This window comes from Ruditapes philippinarum, unplaced genomic scaffold (assembly GCF_026571515.1).
Source record: "Ruditapes philippinarum isolate M1 unplaced genomic scaffold, ASM2657151v2 ctg389_1_1_1_1, whole genome shotgun sequence".
In the NCBI taxonomy this organism is placed as follows: domain Eukaryota; kingdom Metazoa; phylum Mollusca; class Bivalvia; order Venerida; family Veneridae; genus Ruditapes; species Ruditapes philippinarum.
This window is the reverse complement of record NW_026858458.1, coordinates 109,660-125,649: the sequence shown is the minus strand read 5'-3', so window position 1 is coordinate 125,649 and position 15,990 is coordinate 109,660. Positions and strand designations below refer to the sequence as shown.

General features: G+C 36.0%; 1 protein-coding gene across 1 annotated transcript; it reads left to right on the top strand.

Annotated features, from left to right (window-relative positions):
* Positions 1-9,582: 9,582 nt before the first annotated feature.
* Positions 9,583-15,582, top strand: LOC132753231 (actin nucleation-promoting factor WASL-like). The gene is made up of 3 exons (XM_060743674.1): positions 9,583-9,731; positions 9,874-9,981; positions 15,098-15,582. Exons 1-3 carry the CDS (start codon positions 9,599-9,601, stop codon positions 15,367-15,369), a joined length of 513 nt encoding a protein of 170 aa, XP_060599657.1. The 5' UTR covers positions 9,583-9,598; the 3' UTR covers positions 15,370-15,582.
* The last annotated feature ends 408 nt before the right edge of the window (positions 15,583-15,990 follow it).

The window sequence follows — 15,990 nt, the reverse complement described above, 5'->3', positions numbered from 1 at the left end:
TGATTTTTGGCAGAGTTATGCCCCTTTCACTTTGAAAATAATATGAAATTTTTATGCCCCCGCGCATATAGTAATTGAACCGTCCGTCCGTCTGTCCGTACGAGGTTAACATAGAACGGCAAGTTGGATTTTTCTTAAGTTCTACCTGTACCAATGGCTTCTAAGTTTACACACTTACTAATCAATACAAAGTACATGATCTGGGCAAGTTACATAACTCTGGCTTTCATATTTACCAAGTTATTGCCCTTTTCAGCACTTAGAAAATGAATAATGGTTAACCTAAAACGGCAAGTTGGAAATATCTTAAGTTCTATCTATACTTATGGCTTTATAATTTCCACACTTATCATTACAAATACAAAGTACATAATATTGCCAAGTTATATAACTGTGTCATCCATATTTCCCAGTTATTTCCCTTTTTTCACTTTGAAAATAGGGCCTTGTCTGGTTAACCTATTCCGGCAAGTTGGATTTATCTTAAATTTCTCCTAATTGCTTAAGGTATGAGCCCCCTAATGGGCACTATAAGAAACTATAAAATTGACAACATAGGTCAGTTACATACCTTAAAGGACACAAGAATGCAAAATTTAAACAAAGTTTACCGTATGGTTTACGAGTTATGGAGATTTTTCTTAAGTAAAAATTGGCTATTAGAAGGGCTCTTTTTGAGAAATGAGAAACTCTAAATATTCCATTTTAAAATCATTATGAAAAAAATGTTTTCCTATAAAACATTTTTAAGAAACGAAAAATAGCATTCAGCTAACAAATGACCCACTAAAATTATTGTTTCTACTTATGTTACCCTCCCCCACCCATTTTAAGTAGTTGTTTGATCATTTTTCTACTTGGAGGGCCTTATTCAAAATATCCCCAAAATTTACTGAAATCAGCGGCTGTTTTCAAAGTTTGCATACATTTTCTTTAAAGTATATTGATTGGGCTTGTCAAATATAAAACTACTAGTCTAGTCTAGTTTTTATTTTATTAGACTTTGAAAATATCAGGTACCTTATTTGATAATAAATTTGGCACAATTTAGCCAATAAAAACCAATAATATTTTAATAATTAAAATGAAAAACTTTTTATCAAAAGTGATCTGAGAGACACAAATAATGTTCAAAGAAAAAAAAAAGAAAGAAAAAAAAAGTTGCCTCTTCTGGGGCTTGAACCCTCGCCCCTCAGTTACAATGCAGTTGACAGTAGTTCTAGCCTATTTGAATACTCTTCACAATGGAGGTAATGCATTAGGTGGCTCATACCTTAATTACTTTAATGATATCTTTCATATTTAGTAGGTGAATACCTTTGATGGTCCTCTAATTTTTTGTGGAGTAAGCGGTCTCTAGGGTCAAGGGTTGAGGTCACTGGTTTAAAAAATAAATCTAAACATTTTTGCTTATACAGCCTTTATTTTTTAGTTGATGTCTTAGTTTAATACAAACATGCCAAGGGAGGTCCTCCTTCTTTGGTTGTAGTAAGGGGTCATTTGGGTCAAGGTCAATGTTACCAATGTCAAGGTCACCAATGTTAAAAATAGATTTTTACAGGTGTATTGACCTTATTCTATAGACAGATGTTATATATAATTGATAGAAACATAAACTTTGATGGAGTTAGTGGTCAGTTGGGTCAAGGTCACCAGTGCTAAAAATAGATTTTTACACATTTGCTCATACAGCCTTTATTAAGTGACAGATATATTTTATATTTGGTAGGAAGATAACTTACATGGTATTCATCCTTTTGATTGGGGTAGGGATCAGTGGGTCAAGGTCACTTGTGGTAAAAATAGATTTTTACACTTTTGTCCATACAGCTTTTATTTATTGACAGATGTATTTCATATTTGGTAGGAAGATAACTTGCATGGTATTCTTCCTTTGGATGGAGTTAGGGGGTCAGTTGGGTCAAGGTCACCAGTGCTTAAAATAGATTTTTACACTTTTGCCCATACAGCCTTTATTTAATGACAGATGTATTTCATATTTGGTAGGAAGATAACTTGCATGAAGTTAAATATTTTTCAACTTCACAAGTCAGAGCAATGACTTGGCAACTTATATTTTTCACCATTACAAAATGCCATGACTTTGTCAAGCTATATAACTTGTGTTTACAATTTTTTGGCAATTTTTCTGTCCATAACTGAGTGAATGGGTAAACATATTTTGAAATATTGCTACTGACAAGAATCTGAGCCGGGGGCATTTGTGTTTAATATACACGTTCTTGTTTATTTCTGTTTAACTCCCCAACAGTATTACACGTTCAACTCAAATTTGACATATGGCTACGCCAAAGGAATATGCAGGTCAAGTTTGAATTTGGTCATGGTTCTATGTTTATTAGCAGAGTTATGCCCCTTTCACTTTGAAAATAATATGAAATTTTCAGTTTCCATTCATTATCTCCCCGCAGGTATTACACATTCAACTCAAATTTGACATATGGATATATTAACCCTTTCCCCAATGAGCATATTGTGAAAAATGGCCGTTTTCACTGAAAAGCCTCCTGTTACAAGTTCAAACTGCTATGAAACTATGAAAAATGCTTCAATACTAATCAAACTTGGCACAAATGTTGACTGGACCATTGCCTTTGTAACAACATGCTCAGTCTTAAATTTCCTGTTACCATGGCAACGAGGGGACATCTCAAAATTGCCAAAAATCACTATTTTGCCTCGATTTTTTCCATCAAAATTTTTTCAAAGTGCTGCACTTCTCAATGGATTGAGATAGAGTCAAAGGCTTTTCAGCGTTGGTGAAACGTTACATTATGATCGACCTGGGGTCATTTTTAGCCTCTCACAAGTCCAAAATTTTCTTGGCGATGAGGGGGACTCCGCCCCCCTTCAAACCCCCCTAACAGAAGGGGGCACATCCCCCTTCTGGCAACCCCCTGATGTATCTTTTGGATGGGGGGCGGCGCCGAAAAAGTTCTCAATTTTTTTAGCAACATTTCTCAAACGAAAACTTATGTTTGGGGCCCAAATAGGACATTTTTTCACTATTTGAGACCTAAAAAAGGGGGGGGGGTCGAAAGTGTGTTGTTTCGCGTATATATGTGGTAAAGGGTTAAAGGAATGTGCAGGTCAACTTTAAATTTGGTCACGGTTCCATAATTTTTGGCAGAGTTGTGGCCCCTTTCACTTTGTAAAAAAAGGAAATTTTCAGTTTCCGTTCATTATCTCTGCAATAGTTGTACATATTCAACTCAAATTTAACGTATGGATATGTCATAAGAATACACTGGTCAAGTTTGAATTTGGTCATGGTTTGATGATAGCTAACAGAGTTATCCCTCTAGTTTTCTTCTGTAATACATAGGCGTATACTTTTTTATGCCACCATGCTGCGATGCTGTGGCATATAGCGATTCACCTGTGTGTTTGTATTGTGTGTTATATAGATCATGTAATGAACTTAAAAAATCTTCTTGTGAAAAACCACTAGTCCAATTTCAACCAAACTTAGCAGGATTGATCCTTGGGTGAAGGGCTTCCAAAGTTTGTTCAAAGAATTTCATTCCATGCAAAAATCTGGTTGCCATGGCAACCAAAAGGAATTATAAGAACAAATTTAAAAAATCTTCTTGTAAAGACCCACAAGGCCTAGAGCATAGATATTTTGCATAAGGCATTGTCTGGTAGGCCTCTACCAAGGTTGTTCAAATTATAGCCCTGGGGTCGCCCTGCCCTGGGGGTCATTGATTTTCACTATATGTACATATAGTAAAAACTTAAAATACCTTCTTGTCTTGAGGTACAAGGCTTAGAGGTTTGATATTTGGTATATGATATCATCTATAGGAACCAAAGTTGTTCAAATTTTGCCTCTAGTTCAAAATTAGCCCCGCCCCAGGGGTCATAGGTTTTCCTTATATGTATATAGTAAAAACTTAAAAAAAATTATCTTCTCGAAATTGACAAATGCTAGAGGTTAGATATTTTGTATGAAACATTTTGTAGTGAACCTCTAGCAAGATTATTCAAATTATAGCCCTGGGGTCAAAATTGGGCGCGCCCCAGTGATCATTGATTTTCACTATATACATATAGTAAAAAATTAAAAAATCTTATTTTTTGAAGGTACATGGCTTAGAGCTTTGACATTTGTTATATGATATCATCTATAGGTACTCTACCAAATTATGCCTCTAGTGTCAAAATTGGCCCGCCCCGGGGGTCATAGGTTTTCCTTATATGTATAAAGTAAAAACTTAAAAAAACGTCTTCTCTAAATTGACAAAGGCTGGAGGTTAGGTATTTTGCATGAAGCATTGTGTATTGAACCACTACCAAGATAATAGAATATATAATTACCAGTTCAAAATAACAAGTACTTTATTTAAGATATAGACCATTTATTTAATAAATATACCTATTGCCAGATGAAAATAACAATTAGGCCAACATTTTTTTATGCCCCCGCCATGTAATGGCCGGGGCATATAGTGTTACCCTGTTCCGTCATTCCGTCCTTCCGTCTTTCCGTCATTCTGTCATTCCGTCATCATCAGTTTCCGTTCATTATCTTAAGAACGGTTGCACACATTCAACTCAAATTTGACATATGGATATGTCATGAGAAAATACAGGTCAAGTTCGAATTTGGTCATGGTTCGATGATTTTTGGCAGAGTTATGCCCCTTTTACTTTGAAAATAATATGAAATTTCAGTTTCCGTTCATTATCTCCCCAACGGTACAACACATTTAACTCAAACTTGAAATATGGATATGTCATGAGAAAATACAGGTCAAGTTTGAATTTGGTCATGGTTCGATGATTTTTGGCAGAGTTATGCCCCTTTTACTTTGAAAATAATATGAAATTTTCAGTTTCCGTTCATTATCTCCCCAACGGTACAACACATTCAACTCAAACTTGACATATGGATATGTCATGAGAAAATACAGGTCTAGTTCGAATTTGGTCGTGGTTCGATGATTTTTGGCAGAGTTATGCCCCTTTTACTTTGAAAATAATATGAAATTTTCAGTTTCCGTTCATTATCTCCCCAAAGGTACAACACATTCAACTCAAACTTGACATATGGATGCGTCAAAGGAATGTGCAGGTCAAGTTCAAATTTGGTCATGGTTCAATGATTATTGTCAGAGTTATGCCCCTTTCACTTTGAAAGTAATATGAAATTTTCATTTTCCGTTTATTATCTCCCCAATGGTGCAACACATTCAACTCAAATTTGACATATGGATATGTTTTTGGAATGCCCAGGCCAAGTTCGAGTTTGGTCATGGTTCAATGATTTTTGGCAGAGTAATGCCCTTTTCACTTTGAAAATAATATGAAATTTACAGTTTCTGTTCATTATCTACCCAACAGTGTTACATATTCAACTTAAATTTGACATATGGATATGTCAAACGAATGGGCAGGTCAAGTTGGAATTTGGTCATGGTTTGATGATTTTTTGGCAGAGTTATGTCCCTTTCACTTTGAAAATAATATAGATACATCTTAGGAATAAGCAGTTTAAGTTTGAATTTGGTTGTAGTTCAATGATTTAAGACAAACTTATCTTTCCTGAATGTTGGAAAAATTTTGAACTTTCAGTTTCAGCACTCTTACTTTTAGCCATTATTTTGGCTACAAATATGCAATATGCTATTTTTAAAAGGTTTAGACTGAATAATTTCAGTGCCTTGAACATTGTATGAAAATGGTTTGTGTTAACATTGAAAAGTTTTAAGGGCTTTGAACTTAAAATGAAAAAAATAATTAATGCACCATCTGAAATTTTGGCTGCATGCGGGGGCATCCGTGGCATGATGACACATTTCTAGTTATAAAATGTTTTACGGGACCGCCAACTGTATTTTTAGTGAAAATCAAATAAAAATAAAATTTCATTTAAGAACTTTTATTTTCATTTTGTCCGCCGACCTCTCTTACCCACTTCTGTCAAAATTAAAAGTTACTCGTATTGGTACACTTTTTCACTTCAGTTGTTAACGATACTTAACTGTTAACTGTAGAATCTTGGTAAAGCAAAGGAACTTGCTTAAAACAAATGACAAGTCAGGCCCTTTGATGTTTACAAGCATGTTACAAAAGGCGTAACAAAAGGGAAGGGCAATAACTTAACAAGCTTGTAATAAATTAACCCGTGTGAATATCACGCGACACCGGGTCATGAAAGTTCGCTTTGGAAACTTGCATTCAATACAACTATGGCAATTTGAGTAATAAATATTAGAGCATTTTTCACACATGATTGTAAAACTGTTAAAAAGCACGACTTGGATTTAACATCCATTGCATAAGTTGATTTAAATCATCGTCTATTTCAGAACAGTTGTAAAAAATTAAATGGGCACTCAAAGCCGTTGATCGACTAAGGTGTCAGAATGAAACATTACTCGATTTACCACGGACCATGAGAAAACTTCGACACATTAAAATTGAGATTCATGTATAGGTTTCTATAAAAAAAAATATATAAGGGGAAAATCTGGACTTGCATTTTACTTTGACATATGGAGAAAATTGAGTAATCGAAATTCAACTCTTACATTGTAGAATCTAAGATTAATTGTTAGTATATTGATAATACAAAATCTTTATTATGAATCTTAGACCTAGAGCTAAGATATTTAGCATGAAACATCCTCTAATGGGTGTCTACCAAGTTTGTTCAAATAAAAGCCCTGGGGTCAAAATTGGCCCAGCCCCAGGGGGTCATTGATTTTCCCTATATGCATATAGTAAAAACTTGAAAAATCTTTTCAAGAACCCAAAGAGCTAGAGCTAAGATATTTAGCATGAAACATGTTCTAATGGATGTCTACCAAGTTTGTTCAAAAAAGAGCCTTGGGGTCAAAATTGGCCCTGCCCCGGGGGTCATTGATTTTTCTTATATGTGTATAGCAAAAACTTAAAAAATCTTCTTTGAAAAAAACAAATAGCTAGAGTTTAGATACTAAGCTTGAAACATCTTCTAGTGAGTGTCTACCAAGTTTGTTGTAATAAAAGCCCTGGGGTCAAAATTGGCCCCGCTCCGGGGGTCATTCATTTTCCTTATATGTGTATAACAAAAACTTAAAAAATCTTCTTTGAAAAAACTCAAATAGCTAGAGTTTAGATATTAACCACGAAGCATCTTATAGTGAGTGTCTACAAAGTTTGTACAAATAAAACCCTGGGTCATAATTGCCCCCCCCATGACATTGATTTTCCTTACATGTGTATAGCAAAAACTTAAAAAATCTTCTTTGAAAAAACCTGAAAAGCTAGAGTTTAGATATTTAAGCATGAAACATTTTCTAGTAAGTGTCTACAAAGATTGTTCAAATAAAAGCCCTTGGGTCAAAACTGGCCCTGCCCCAGGTGTGTCATTGTTTTTAACTATATGTGTAAAGAAAAAAACTTGACCAGCTAGACCCTTTGATGTCTAGCATGAAACATCTTCTAATGGGTGTCTACCAAGTTTGTTCAAATAAAAGCCCTGGGGTTTCAACTGGCCCCGCTCCGGGGCCTATATACAGGTGAGCGACTTCAGGACCATCATGGCCCTCTTGTTCACTATATTTCACCATCTAATGCACTATTTTTTAAATTTCCATTTGATATAAAAAAATATTACTATTGTATCACTAAAACCACATATTTTGCAGAAAAACTTCAGAGCAAATTATCTGCACATTTTAAACTGAAAAGCCCTGAGGCCAAAATCCTGCAGGCGTATTAAATTTATACTGGCAAGTTGTTAATTACAGTGTATGACACCTTCGCTCAGGAAGCCACAGGGGCTAAACAATTTATCTTTTAATTGATCAAAATTATTGCTGATATTTGTTTGTTGGAAGGGGCACATAGATATACCAATCAAAGGATTAGTGTCACCATTGCAATGCTGTAAGGGGATAAATGTTTGTTATTAGCGTTCTTGAATAGTTTCCTGATAAACAATGTTAAAATGCCTGCCTTCATGAGTGAGATTAATTAAGTAATTCAACATTGAAACAGTCTCTGAGCATGTTTTGCGTCAATGTGAAATGGATAACGTTTTGGACCCCAAATTTGGTAAGTTTCCTTATTTACAAGCTTAGCTTAACACAATGTTCGACTGGATATGGCCCATGATTTTTTTGTGAGTTGGGATGGGACAGTAAATGTTATGTTAATGTTGTTGTTTTTTATAATGTCAGACGATATACCCAAAAAATGATAGAGTTTTAGCATCATCCAACGAACTATTGTTAGTTTCGTTAATGCTAAAATCAACAGTAACTTTGTTCCTTGAAATGGCAATCCAATTGATTTGATTCATTGCAGTTTCTATGGTGTCCTGTTTGAGGCAGTCAAAATATCGCCTGTTACGATTTAAGATTAACTAAATCTCTTGTTTACACTTAACTATTCGAAAAGTAAAAGAGCTATTGTAAATATGAATTTTGACAGAACTGGGTATGTGCACCTATTTTCATGTGGATATATTTAGTATTTTTAGAGTTATTGCCCTTGACTTAGTAAAAATTTGCAATTTTCAACTTGTGTCGCAAGTAACTCAAAAAATATTTGACCTAGAGTCATGAAACCTTTCAGGAATGTTGCTCATCATGTGTAGTTGTGCACCTGGGTATTTTTGTGTGGATATATTTAGTGTTTTTAGAGTTATTGCCCTTGAATTAGTAAAAATTTCCAATTTTCAACTTGTGTCGCACATAACTCAAAAAATATTTGACCTGGAGTCTTGACACCTTACAGGAATGTTGTTCAGCATGTGTAGTTGTGCACCTTGGTATTTTTGTGTGGATATAATTAGTATTTTTAGAGTTATTGCCCTTGAATTAGTAAAAATTTCCAATTTTCAACTTGGGTTGCACGTAACTAAAAAAGTATTTGACCTAGAGTCATGAAACCTTACAGGAATGTTGCTCAGCATATGTAGTTGTGCACCTGGGTATTTTCATGTGGATATTTTTAGCAATTTTAGAGTTATTGCCCTTGACTTAGTAAAAATTTACAATATTTAACTTGTGTTGCAGGTACCTCAAAAAGTTTATGACCTGTAGGCCTGAAAGTTTACAAGAATGTTGGACAGCATGTATACTTATGCAACGTGGTGTTTTCTTGTGGATTTATTCAGTATTTGTAGTATTTTCCCTTTACTTAATAAAAGAATTTTATTTTTTAACTTGGGCACATGTAGCCAACAAAAAAAAATTTGACCTAGAGACATAAGATTGACAAATTGGTGGAGTGTGGGGGCACCCGTGTCCTATGGACACATTTCTAGTTTTTTACTGTGACATAGATAATCTCCGGGACACCTCTGGGACAGACACCTTATTTCTGGGACTTTCCAGGACATCCGCATGTATGTTTTAGGTTATATCAATCATCAGTTGTACATTCAGTTGCTTGAATCTTTTTAATGCATTGGTTTATAACTTATGTTTAAGGTATTCAGCAAACCAAAATCGATGCAGCCCCCAACAGCAAATGCAAACAGATTGCATAAGGTTTGGTTATGCAACATTTTTCCAAGCCTCAAGGCGGCCGAAGGCACAAACCTTGTAAGTCCACCCTAAATACGCAATTCCAGCCTAACATGCAGATGTCGGTGCCTGCACCTGTTGCGCCTGTGCCACCACCAAACATGGCAGCACCAATACCCCCGCCAGTATGGAGCACTTCAAGCGGTTCACATATCAATTCAAATCCTACACAATCTTTGTCAATGGGTGAGTGGTTTATTACAGAAAGTGAGCTTTTAAATTGCTTTTGTTCTAAATGTTGAAAAAAATAAAATAATAATTTAAATTGACAATGAGTATTTTAATTATTTTAATAAAATGAAAAATAAAATTTGTTAATTATTCTTAGGTGTTCCTCCACCGTCAACAACAATGATGGCAGCTGCACCCCCACCTCCTCCACCAACTAACAGCAATCTATCAACAAATATGGGTAACATGCCATGGCTGCAGCAAGGTATAATTTATGTTTTGCTTCATAGTCTTACAAGGTTTAAAGACGCAGTGTTATTTTTAGCTCTACTTTTTGTGGCCCCACTTTTTGGGGAGGGATTTAGATTTACCCTTGTCTGTCCGTCCCTTCTCATTCTGTGTCGCACATAGCTCAAAAAGTATTTGACCTAGGGTCATGAAACTTTACAGGAATGTTGATCAGCATTTGTAGTTGTGCACCTGGATATTTTCTTGTGGATTTTTATAGTATTTGTAGAGTTATGTAGAGTTACTTGACTTTAAGTAAAGATTTGCAATTTTCAACTTGTGTCGCATGTAACTCAAAAAATATTTGACCTAGAGTCATATAACTTTACAGAAATGTTGATCAGCATGTGAAGTTGTGTACCTGGGGTTTTGCTTGTGGATTTATTCTGTTTTGTCAGAGTTTCTGCTCAATAACTTGAGTTTGCTTTGGCCTATTGACACCAAACTTGGTGTATGTATAGCTTATATCAAGAGACAGCGTAGAATTGCTATCCAGGTGTCTGGGATCAAGATCAAGGTCACTGTTACTAAAAATAGAAATTCAGTTTCAGCTCAATAACTTGAGTTTGCTTTGGCCTATTGACACCAAACTTGGTATATGGGTAGGTTATGTCATGAGGCAGCTTGGGATGGCTACCCAGATGTCAGTGGTCAAGGTCACTGATACTAAAAATATAAATTCAGTTTATGCTCAATAACTTGAGTTTGCTTTGGCCTATTGACACCAAACTTGATGAATGGGTAGCTTATATCAAGAGGCAGCTTTGGATTGCTACCCAGGTGTCTGTGATCAAGGTTAATGTATTCAGTTTTCATGTAATAACTTGAGTTTGCTTTGACCTTTTGACACCAAACTTGCTGTGTGGCAGCTTTGGATTATCACTTAGATATCTGGGAGCAAGGTCAAGGTCATTTGCCTACAATAGAATTTTCAGCTTCTACTCAATAACTTCAGTGCACTTTGACCTATTGATTGCTGTCACATCAAAACTTGGTCGTTGAAAACCTGGTTTTCGTCTCACTGCGGCGCTTCTTGTCTTTAAATAAAACTCAATCCCTGTTATACAGCATCAGTTTATTTAAGTTTAACAGATCATCCTGAAAGTCTAAACAATTATCCTCCTGATCGGGACCTGCATCCTTATTGCACAGGATGTCGACTTCCCAGTCAAATTAAACATATGATAATTCAGGATCTTCGACAGTAACATTGTAACATCCAGTTATAAATGTATTATTTCTTAATTTTTCATGTTTTTCAACATTATTACCGGTACTGTCGTACAAACTTTTACAGGAGGAACAGCGCATTTCATTTCTTATATGCCCGAAAGAATTTTGGGAATATTATGTTATATCCCCTGGCGTCCATCTGTCCGTCTGTCCAATCTCACGGGACATTAATTATATGGCTAGAGGGACAATAGGTAACTGTTCTTTCTCTTTGATGTCATTCATTCTGTAATGTCTTTATGTGGCTATTTACTTTTGTGCGGCTAAAAAGAACAATTAAGAGAACAATAGAGTAGCCACATTATTACTGTCCCGTTACAACTTCCGTCCGTCCGTTAGAAATTTGGTTTCCTGAGCATAAAATAAGTTCCATTTGGCCCACAATATTCAAACTTCATAGGATGATTGTCCATATTGGGTAGAAGACCCCTATTGAATTTGGGGTCACAAGGTGAAAGGTCAAGGTCGCTATTACCTTAAAACTGAAAACAGTTTCTGGAGCATAACTTAAGTTCCATTTGGCCCCCAATATTCAAACTTCATAGGATGATTGTCAATATTAAGTAGAAGAACTCTATTGATTTTGAGGTCAATGGTCAAGGTCACTGTTACCTTAAAACTGAAAACGGAGGAGTGCTTTTTGAAGGAGGTAATACTTTATTTAATTCCCATGTCTTACAAATGCTTCATCCTTACTAAAAAAAAACAACACTTTTATGCATATAATGCTTCGCCTAGCGGCGCCCTTGTTATATCGTTATATATAAGCCATTCCTGCTTTTTCTGTCTTCTTTAGGGGCGTCCGTGGCCTAGTGGTTAAGGTCGTTGACTTCAAACCACTTGCCCCTCACCTCTGTGGGTTCGAATCCCGACAGGGACTTTGGATTCTTTCATGTGAGGAAGCTATCCAGCTAGCTTACGGAACATCGGTGGTTCTACTCAGGTACCCGTTCGTGCCTGAAATAATGTCAAACAAAACTGTCTTCTTTTTTTTTTCATGCTTCCCGAAAATTTTTAGGGGAGCATATAGTCGCCGCCTTGTCCGTCCGTACGAAACCAGAGGTACTTGTGTGACTTGGAGAACAATGGGTAACAGTAAATTCTCTTTGATCCTATTCATTCCGTTTTTACTTGTGTGTCTTTTTTTAAGCCTTGTGTGACTAAAAATGGCCAAAAAGATCAAAGGAAAGGTCACATACCGTAAATTCCTAATAAATGCCCAGGCCTTTTGATAAGAAAAACAATCTACTCATCAGTGCTGAACTCGTGAGTAAATCCATAATTTCATTCAAATCATTCAGAATCCATTTTATTTTATAGTGTGAACTTTAAAATCTTAACACTTTTTAATGTTTTTTCCAACACTTGCTAACACTAAATGTATTTACAATGATTTGTGGATTTAGGAAAAACTGTGTTGTAAAAAAAGCCCCCCTTTTGGAAAATGTTTAGCCCCCAAAGGCGTTTAATAGGAACTTTACGGTAAGTACCACTTTTGTGAGTACGTCCGTCCGTCCGCTTTTCTTGTCCGGGACATAACATTGAAACAACAAGAGGTATCAACATGAAACTTTGTAGGTAGATAGATCACATTGAGTAGGTGTGCAGTGCACAAGAACAAGAACTCTGCCTTGCCTTATTTTTGAATTATTGCCCTTTGTTTATTTTTACACTTTGAACTTTGTCCGGGACATAACTCTAAAACTATAAGAGGTATCAACATGAAACTTTGTAGGTAGATAGATCTCATTGAGTAGGTGTGCAGTGCACAAGAACAGTAATTCTGCCATGGCTAATACTTGAATTATTGCCCTTTGTTATACCCCCAAAAACGAAGTTTAGGGGGGTACATAGGAGTCACCCGGTGGTCGGTCGGTTGGTCGGTCGGTCGGTCCAGACGTTCGTTGCATTTTCCTTGTCCGAAGCATAACTTGAAGACTAATGGTTGGAATTCAATATAACTACATACAATGGTCAAGCACATTGATAGGAAGTGCAGTGCACAAGAACCATAACTCTATCTTGACTATTTACAGAGTAATTGCCCTTTGTTACTTTTCCTTGTCAAGGGCATAACTTGAAAACTACTGTTTGGAATTCAAAACAACTTCATACAATTGTCAAACACAATAAGGGGGAGTGCAGGGCACAAGAACCATAACTCTATCTAAAGTAATTACAGAGTTATTGCCCTTTGATACGTTTCCATTGATTTTTTTTGTCCGTACCATAACTTGAAGACTAATGGTTGGAATTCAATATAACTACATACAATGGTCAAGCACATTGAGAGGAAGTGCAGTGCACAAGAACCATAACTCTATCTTGACTAATTACAGAGTTACTGCCCTTTGTTACTTTTCCTTGTCCGGGGCATAACTTGAAAACAACTGGTTGGAATTCAAAACAACTTCATACAATTGTCAAACACAATAAGGGGAAGTGCAGTGCACAAGAACCATAACTCTATCTAAAGTAATTACAGAGTTATTGCCCTTTGTTACTTTTCCATTGCTTTTTTTGTCCGGACCATAACTTGAAGACTAATGGTTGGAATTCAATATAACTTCATACAATGGTCAAGCACATTGAGAGGAAGTGCAGTGCACAAGAACCATAACTCCATCTTGACTAATTACAGAGTTATTGCCCTTTGTTACTTTTCCTTGTCCAGAGCATAACTTGAAAACTACTGTTTGGAATTCAATACAACTTCATACAGTTGTCAAGGACATTAAAAGGAAGTGCAGTGCACAAGAGTCATAACTCCATTTTGACAAAATACAGAGTTACTGCCCTTTGATACTTTTCCTTGTCAGGAGCATAACTTAAAACGTACTGGTTGGAATTCAAAACAACTTCATACAATGATCAAGCACAATAAGAGGAAGTGCAGTGGACAAGAACTATAACTCTATCTTCAGTATTTATAGAGTTATTGCCCTTTGTTCCTTTTCTTTGTCTTTCTGGACTTATTACAGAGTAATTCAATTAAACTTCATCAATGGCCAATCACATTGAAAGGAAATGCAACATACAAGAACCACTACTATCTTTAATTGCCCACAACCATAACTCTATATTTCAATTCTTTTACAAGGTATTCTGTTACTAGTAACATCCTCATTTCCGAAGCAGTCTTGTGGGGGGTATTAATCACATTTAGTGATAGTTCTAGTTTATTTGTTATTTGTACTTTTGAACTTTTTCTGGGACATAACTCTAAAACTATAAGAGTTATCAATATGAAACTTTGTAGATAGATAGATCTCATCGAGTAGGTTTGCATTGCACAAGAACTGTTAATCTGTCTTTCCTAATTTTGGAGTTATTGCCCTTCGTAAACATCCAGGTATTGTGTAACAGACAAAAATGCCCTCGAAGAGTTGTAACTTATTTGTGAAACCTCTGAAAAAGGGTCATTTGGGTGATTCTGTGTAATTCTGTGCTTCACTGCACAAATTGGCCACCAGAGCTATAAATAGAAAAATCAAACTGCTGGCCGGATTTCAATGAAACTTCACAGGAGTGATCAGTACCATCCTTAGTTGTGCATATCCCATGTTCGACTTTGCTGCAAAAAATGGCAGCCAGAGCTATAAATAGAAAAATCGTGTCTGGCTTTCAAAGGTCGAACTGCTGATGGGATTTTGCCCAAATTTCACAGGAGTGATCAGTACCATACTTGTTTTGGGAGACATATGTTTTTGTGACAATTACCCCTTCTAGTTAAATACTGAAAATTATGTCATTGACATTAACAATAGAAATTTTACTAAAAGAGAAACTGATTTGAGTTATTAGCAGTGTGTGAAATTGATTTTGTTTTGTCGATTTTTGCAGAATACATTCCATTTCAGGATCAGTTCCACCACCACCACCATCATCACAGTCACAGTGGCAAGCTGCACCTCCCCCTCCTCCAGCCAGTATGTCAATGCCATGGCAGCAAGTGCCGCCTCCAGCTATGCAGTCAATGCCAAACCCAGTAGCTCCTCCCCCACCACCACCATCATCGGGACAGGGCTTCAGTATGCCTCCACCACCACCAGGACCTGGAGGATTTGATCCTAACCAGATGTCTGGTGTAAATCCCCTTCTAGTAGCTCCTCCTCCGCCACCACCAAACTGACAGTAAACTAAACAAAAGGCAAAACAGAATTGTAAATAGTGTGATACAGTGTACAAAAACATTATCTCCAATGTGGTGATAAAAGTGTGATGATACAGGAAACTTTAAGGATACTTCATCTTAGATCATGAGCTTTAAAATCATTAGCTTTAAAAGTCAGACTTGAGAAAAATATATTGATGCTTAGTTAAATAAAAGTATAGGTACTTTGAATGGTTTATTTAAAATTTGACCAAATTTATTTGGTTTTTAGCAGGGCTCTAGCTAGACCAAAAATCTAGGGAGAAGTGACTTCTCCCTCGGCTCCCATTAGGGAGAAGTTTGAGGCCTAAGGAGAAGTGACAAGATGCTAGGCGCATTGATTTGATCTATAAAAAGATATTTTATCTATTAAATCAGTAATATTCATCTTTGAATTACATATAAAAGATGTACATAACAATAATACAAATACACATTTTTAAATTTAATTCAAACACAATTTTTAACCAGGTTTTCAACGAAAACCAGGTTATTGTAATGCCAAGTCGGTGGGCGGGCTGGCGTCAACTTTGTTGTCTGCTCAATAACTTGAGTTTTATTTGGTCTATTGACACCAAACATGGTGTATGGGTAGCTTAT

Excerpts from the sequence above, each read along its gene's own strand:
- LOC132753231 (XM_060743674.1), top strand. The coding sequence starts at position 9,599 with ATGCAGATGTCGGTGCCTGCACCTGTTGCGCCTGTGCCACCACCAAAC. Across the intron at positions 9,732-9,873 it reads TACACAATCTTTGTCAATGG|GTGTTCCTCCACCGTCAACA; the intron begins GTGAGTGGTTTA and ends AATTATTCTTAG. Across the intron at positions 9,982-15,097 it reads CATGCCATGGCTGCAGCAAG|GATCAGTTCCACCACCACCA; the intron begins GTATAATTTATG and ends ATTCCATTTCAG.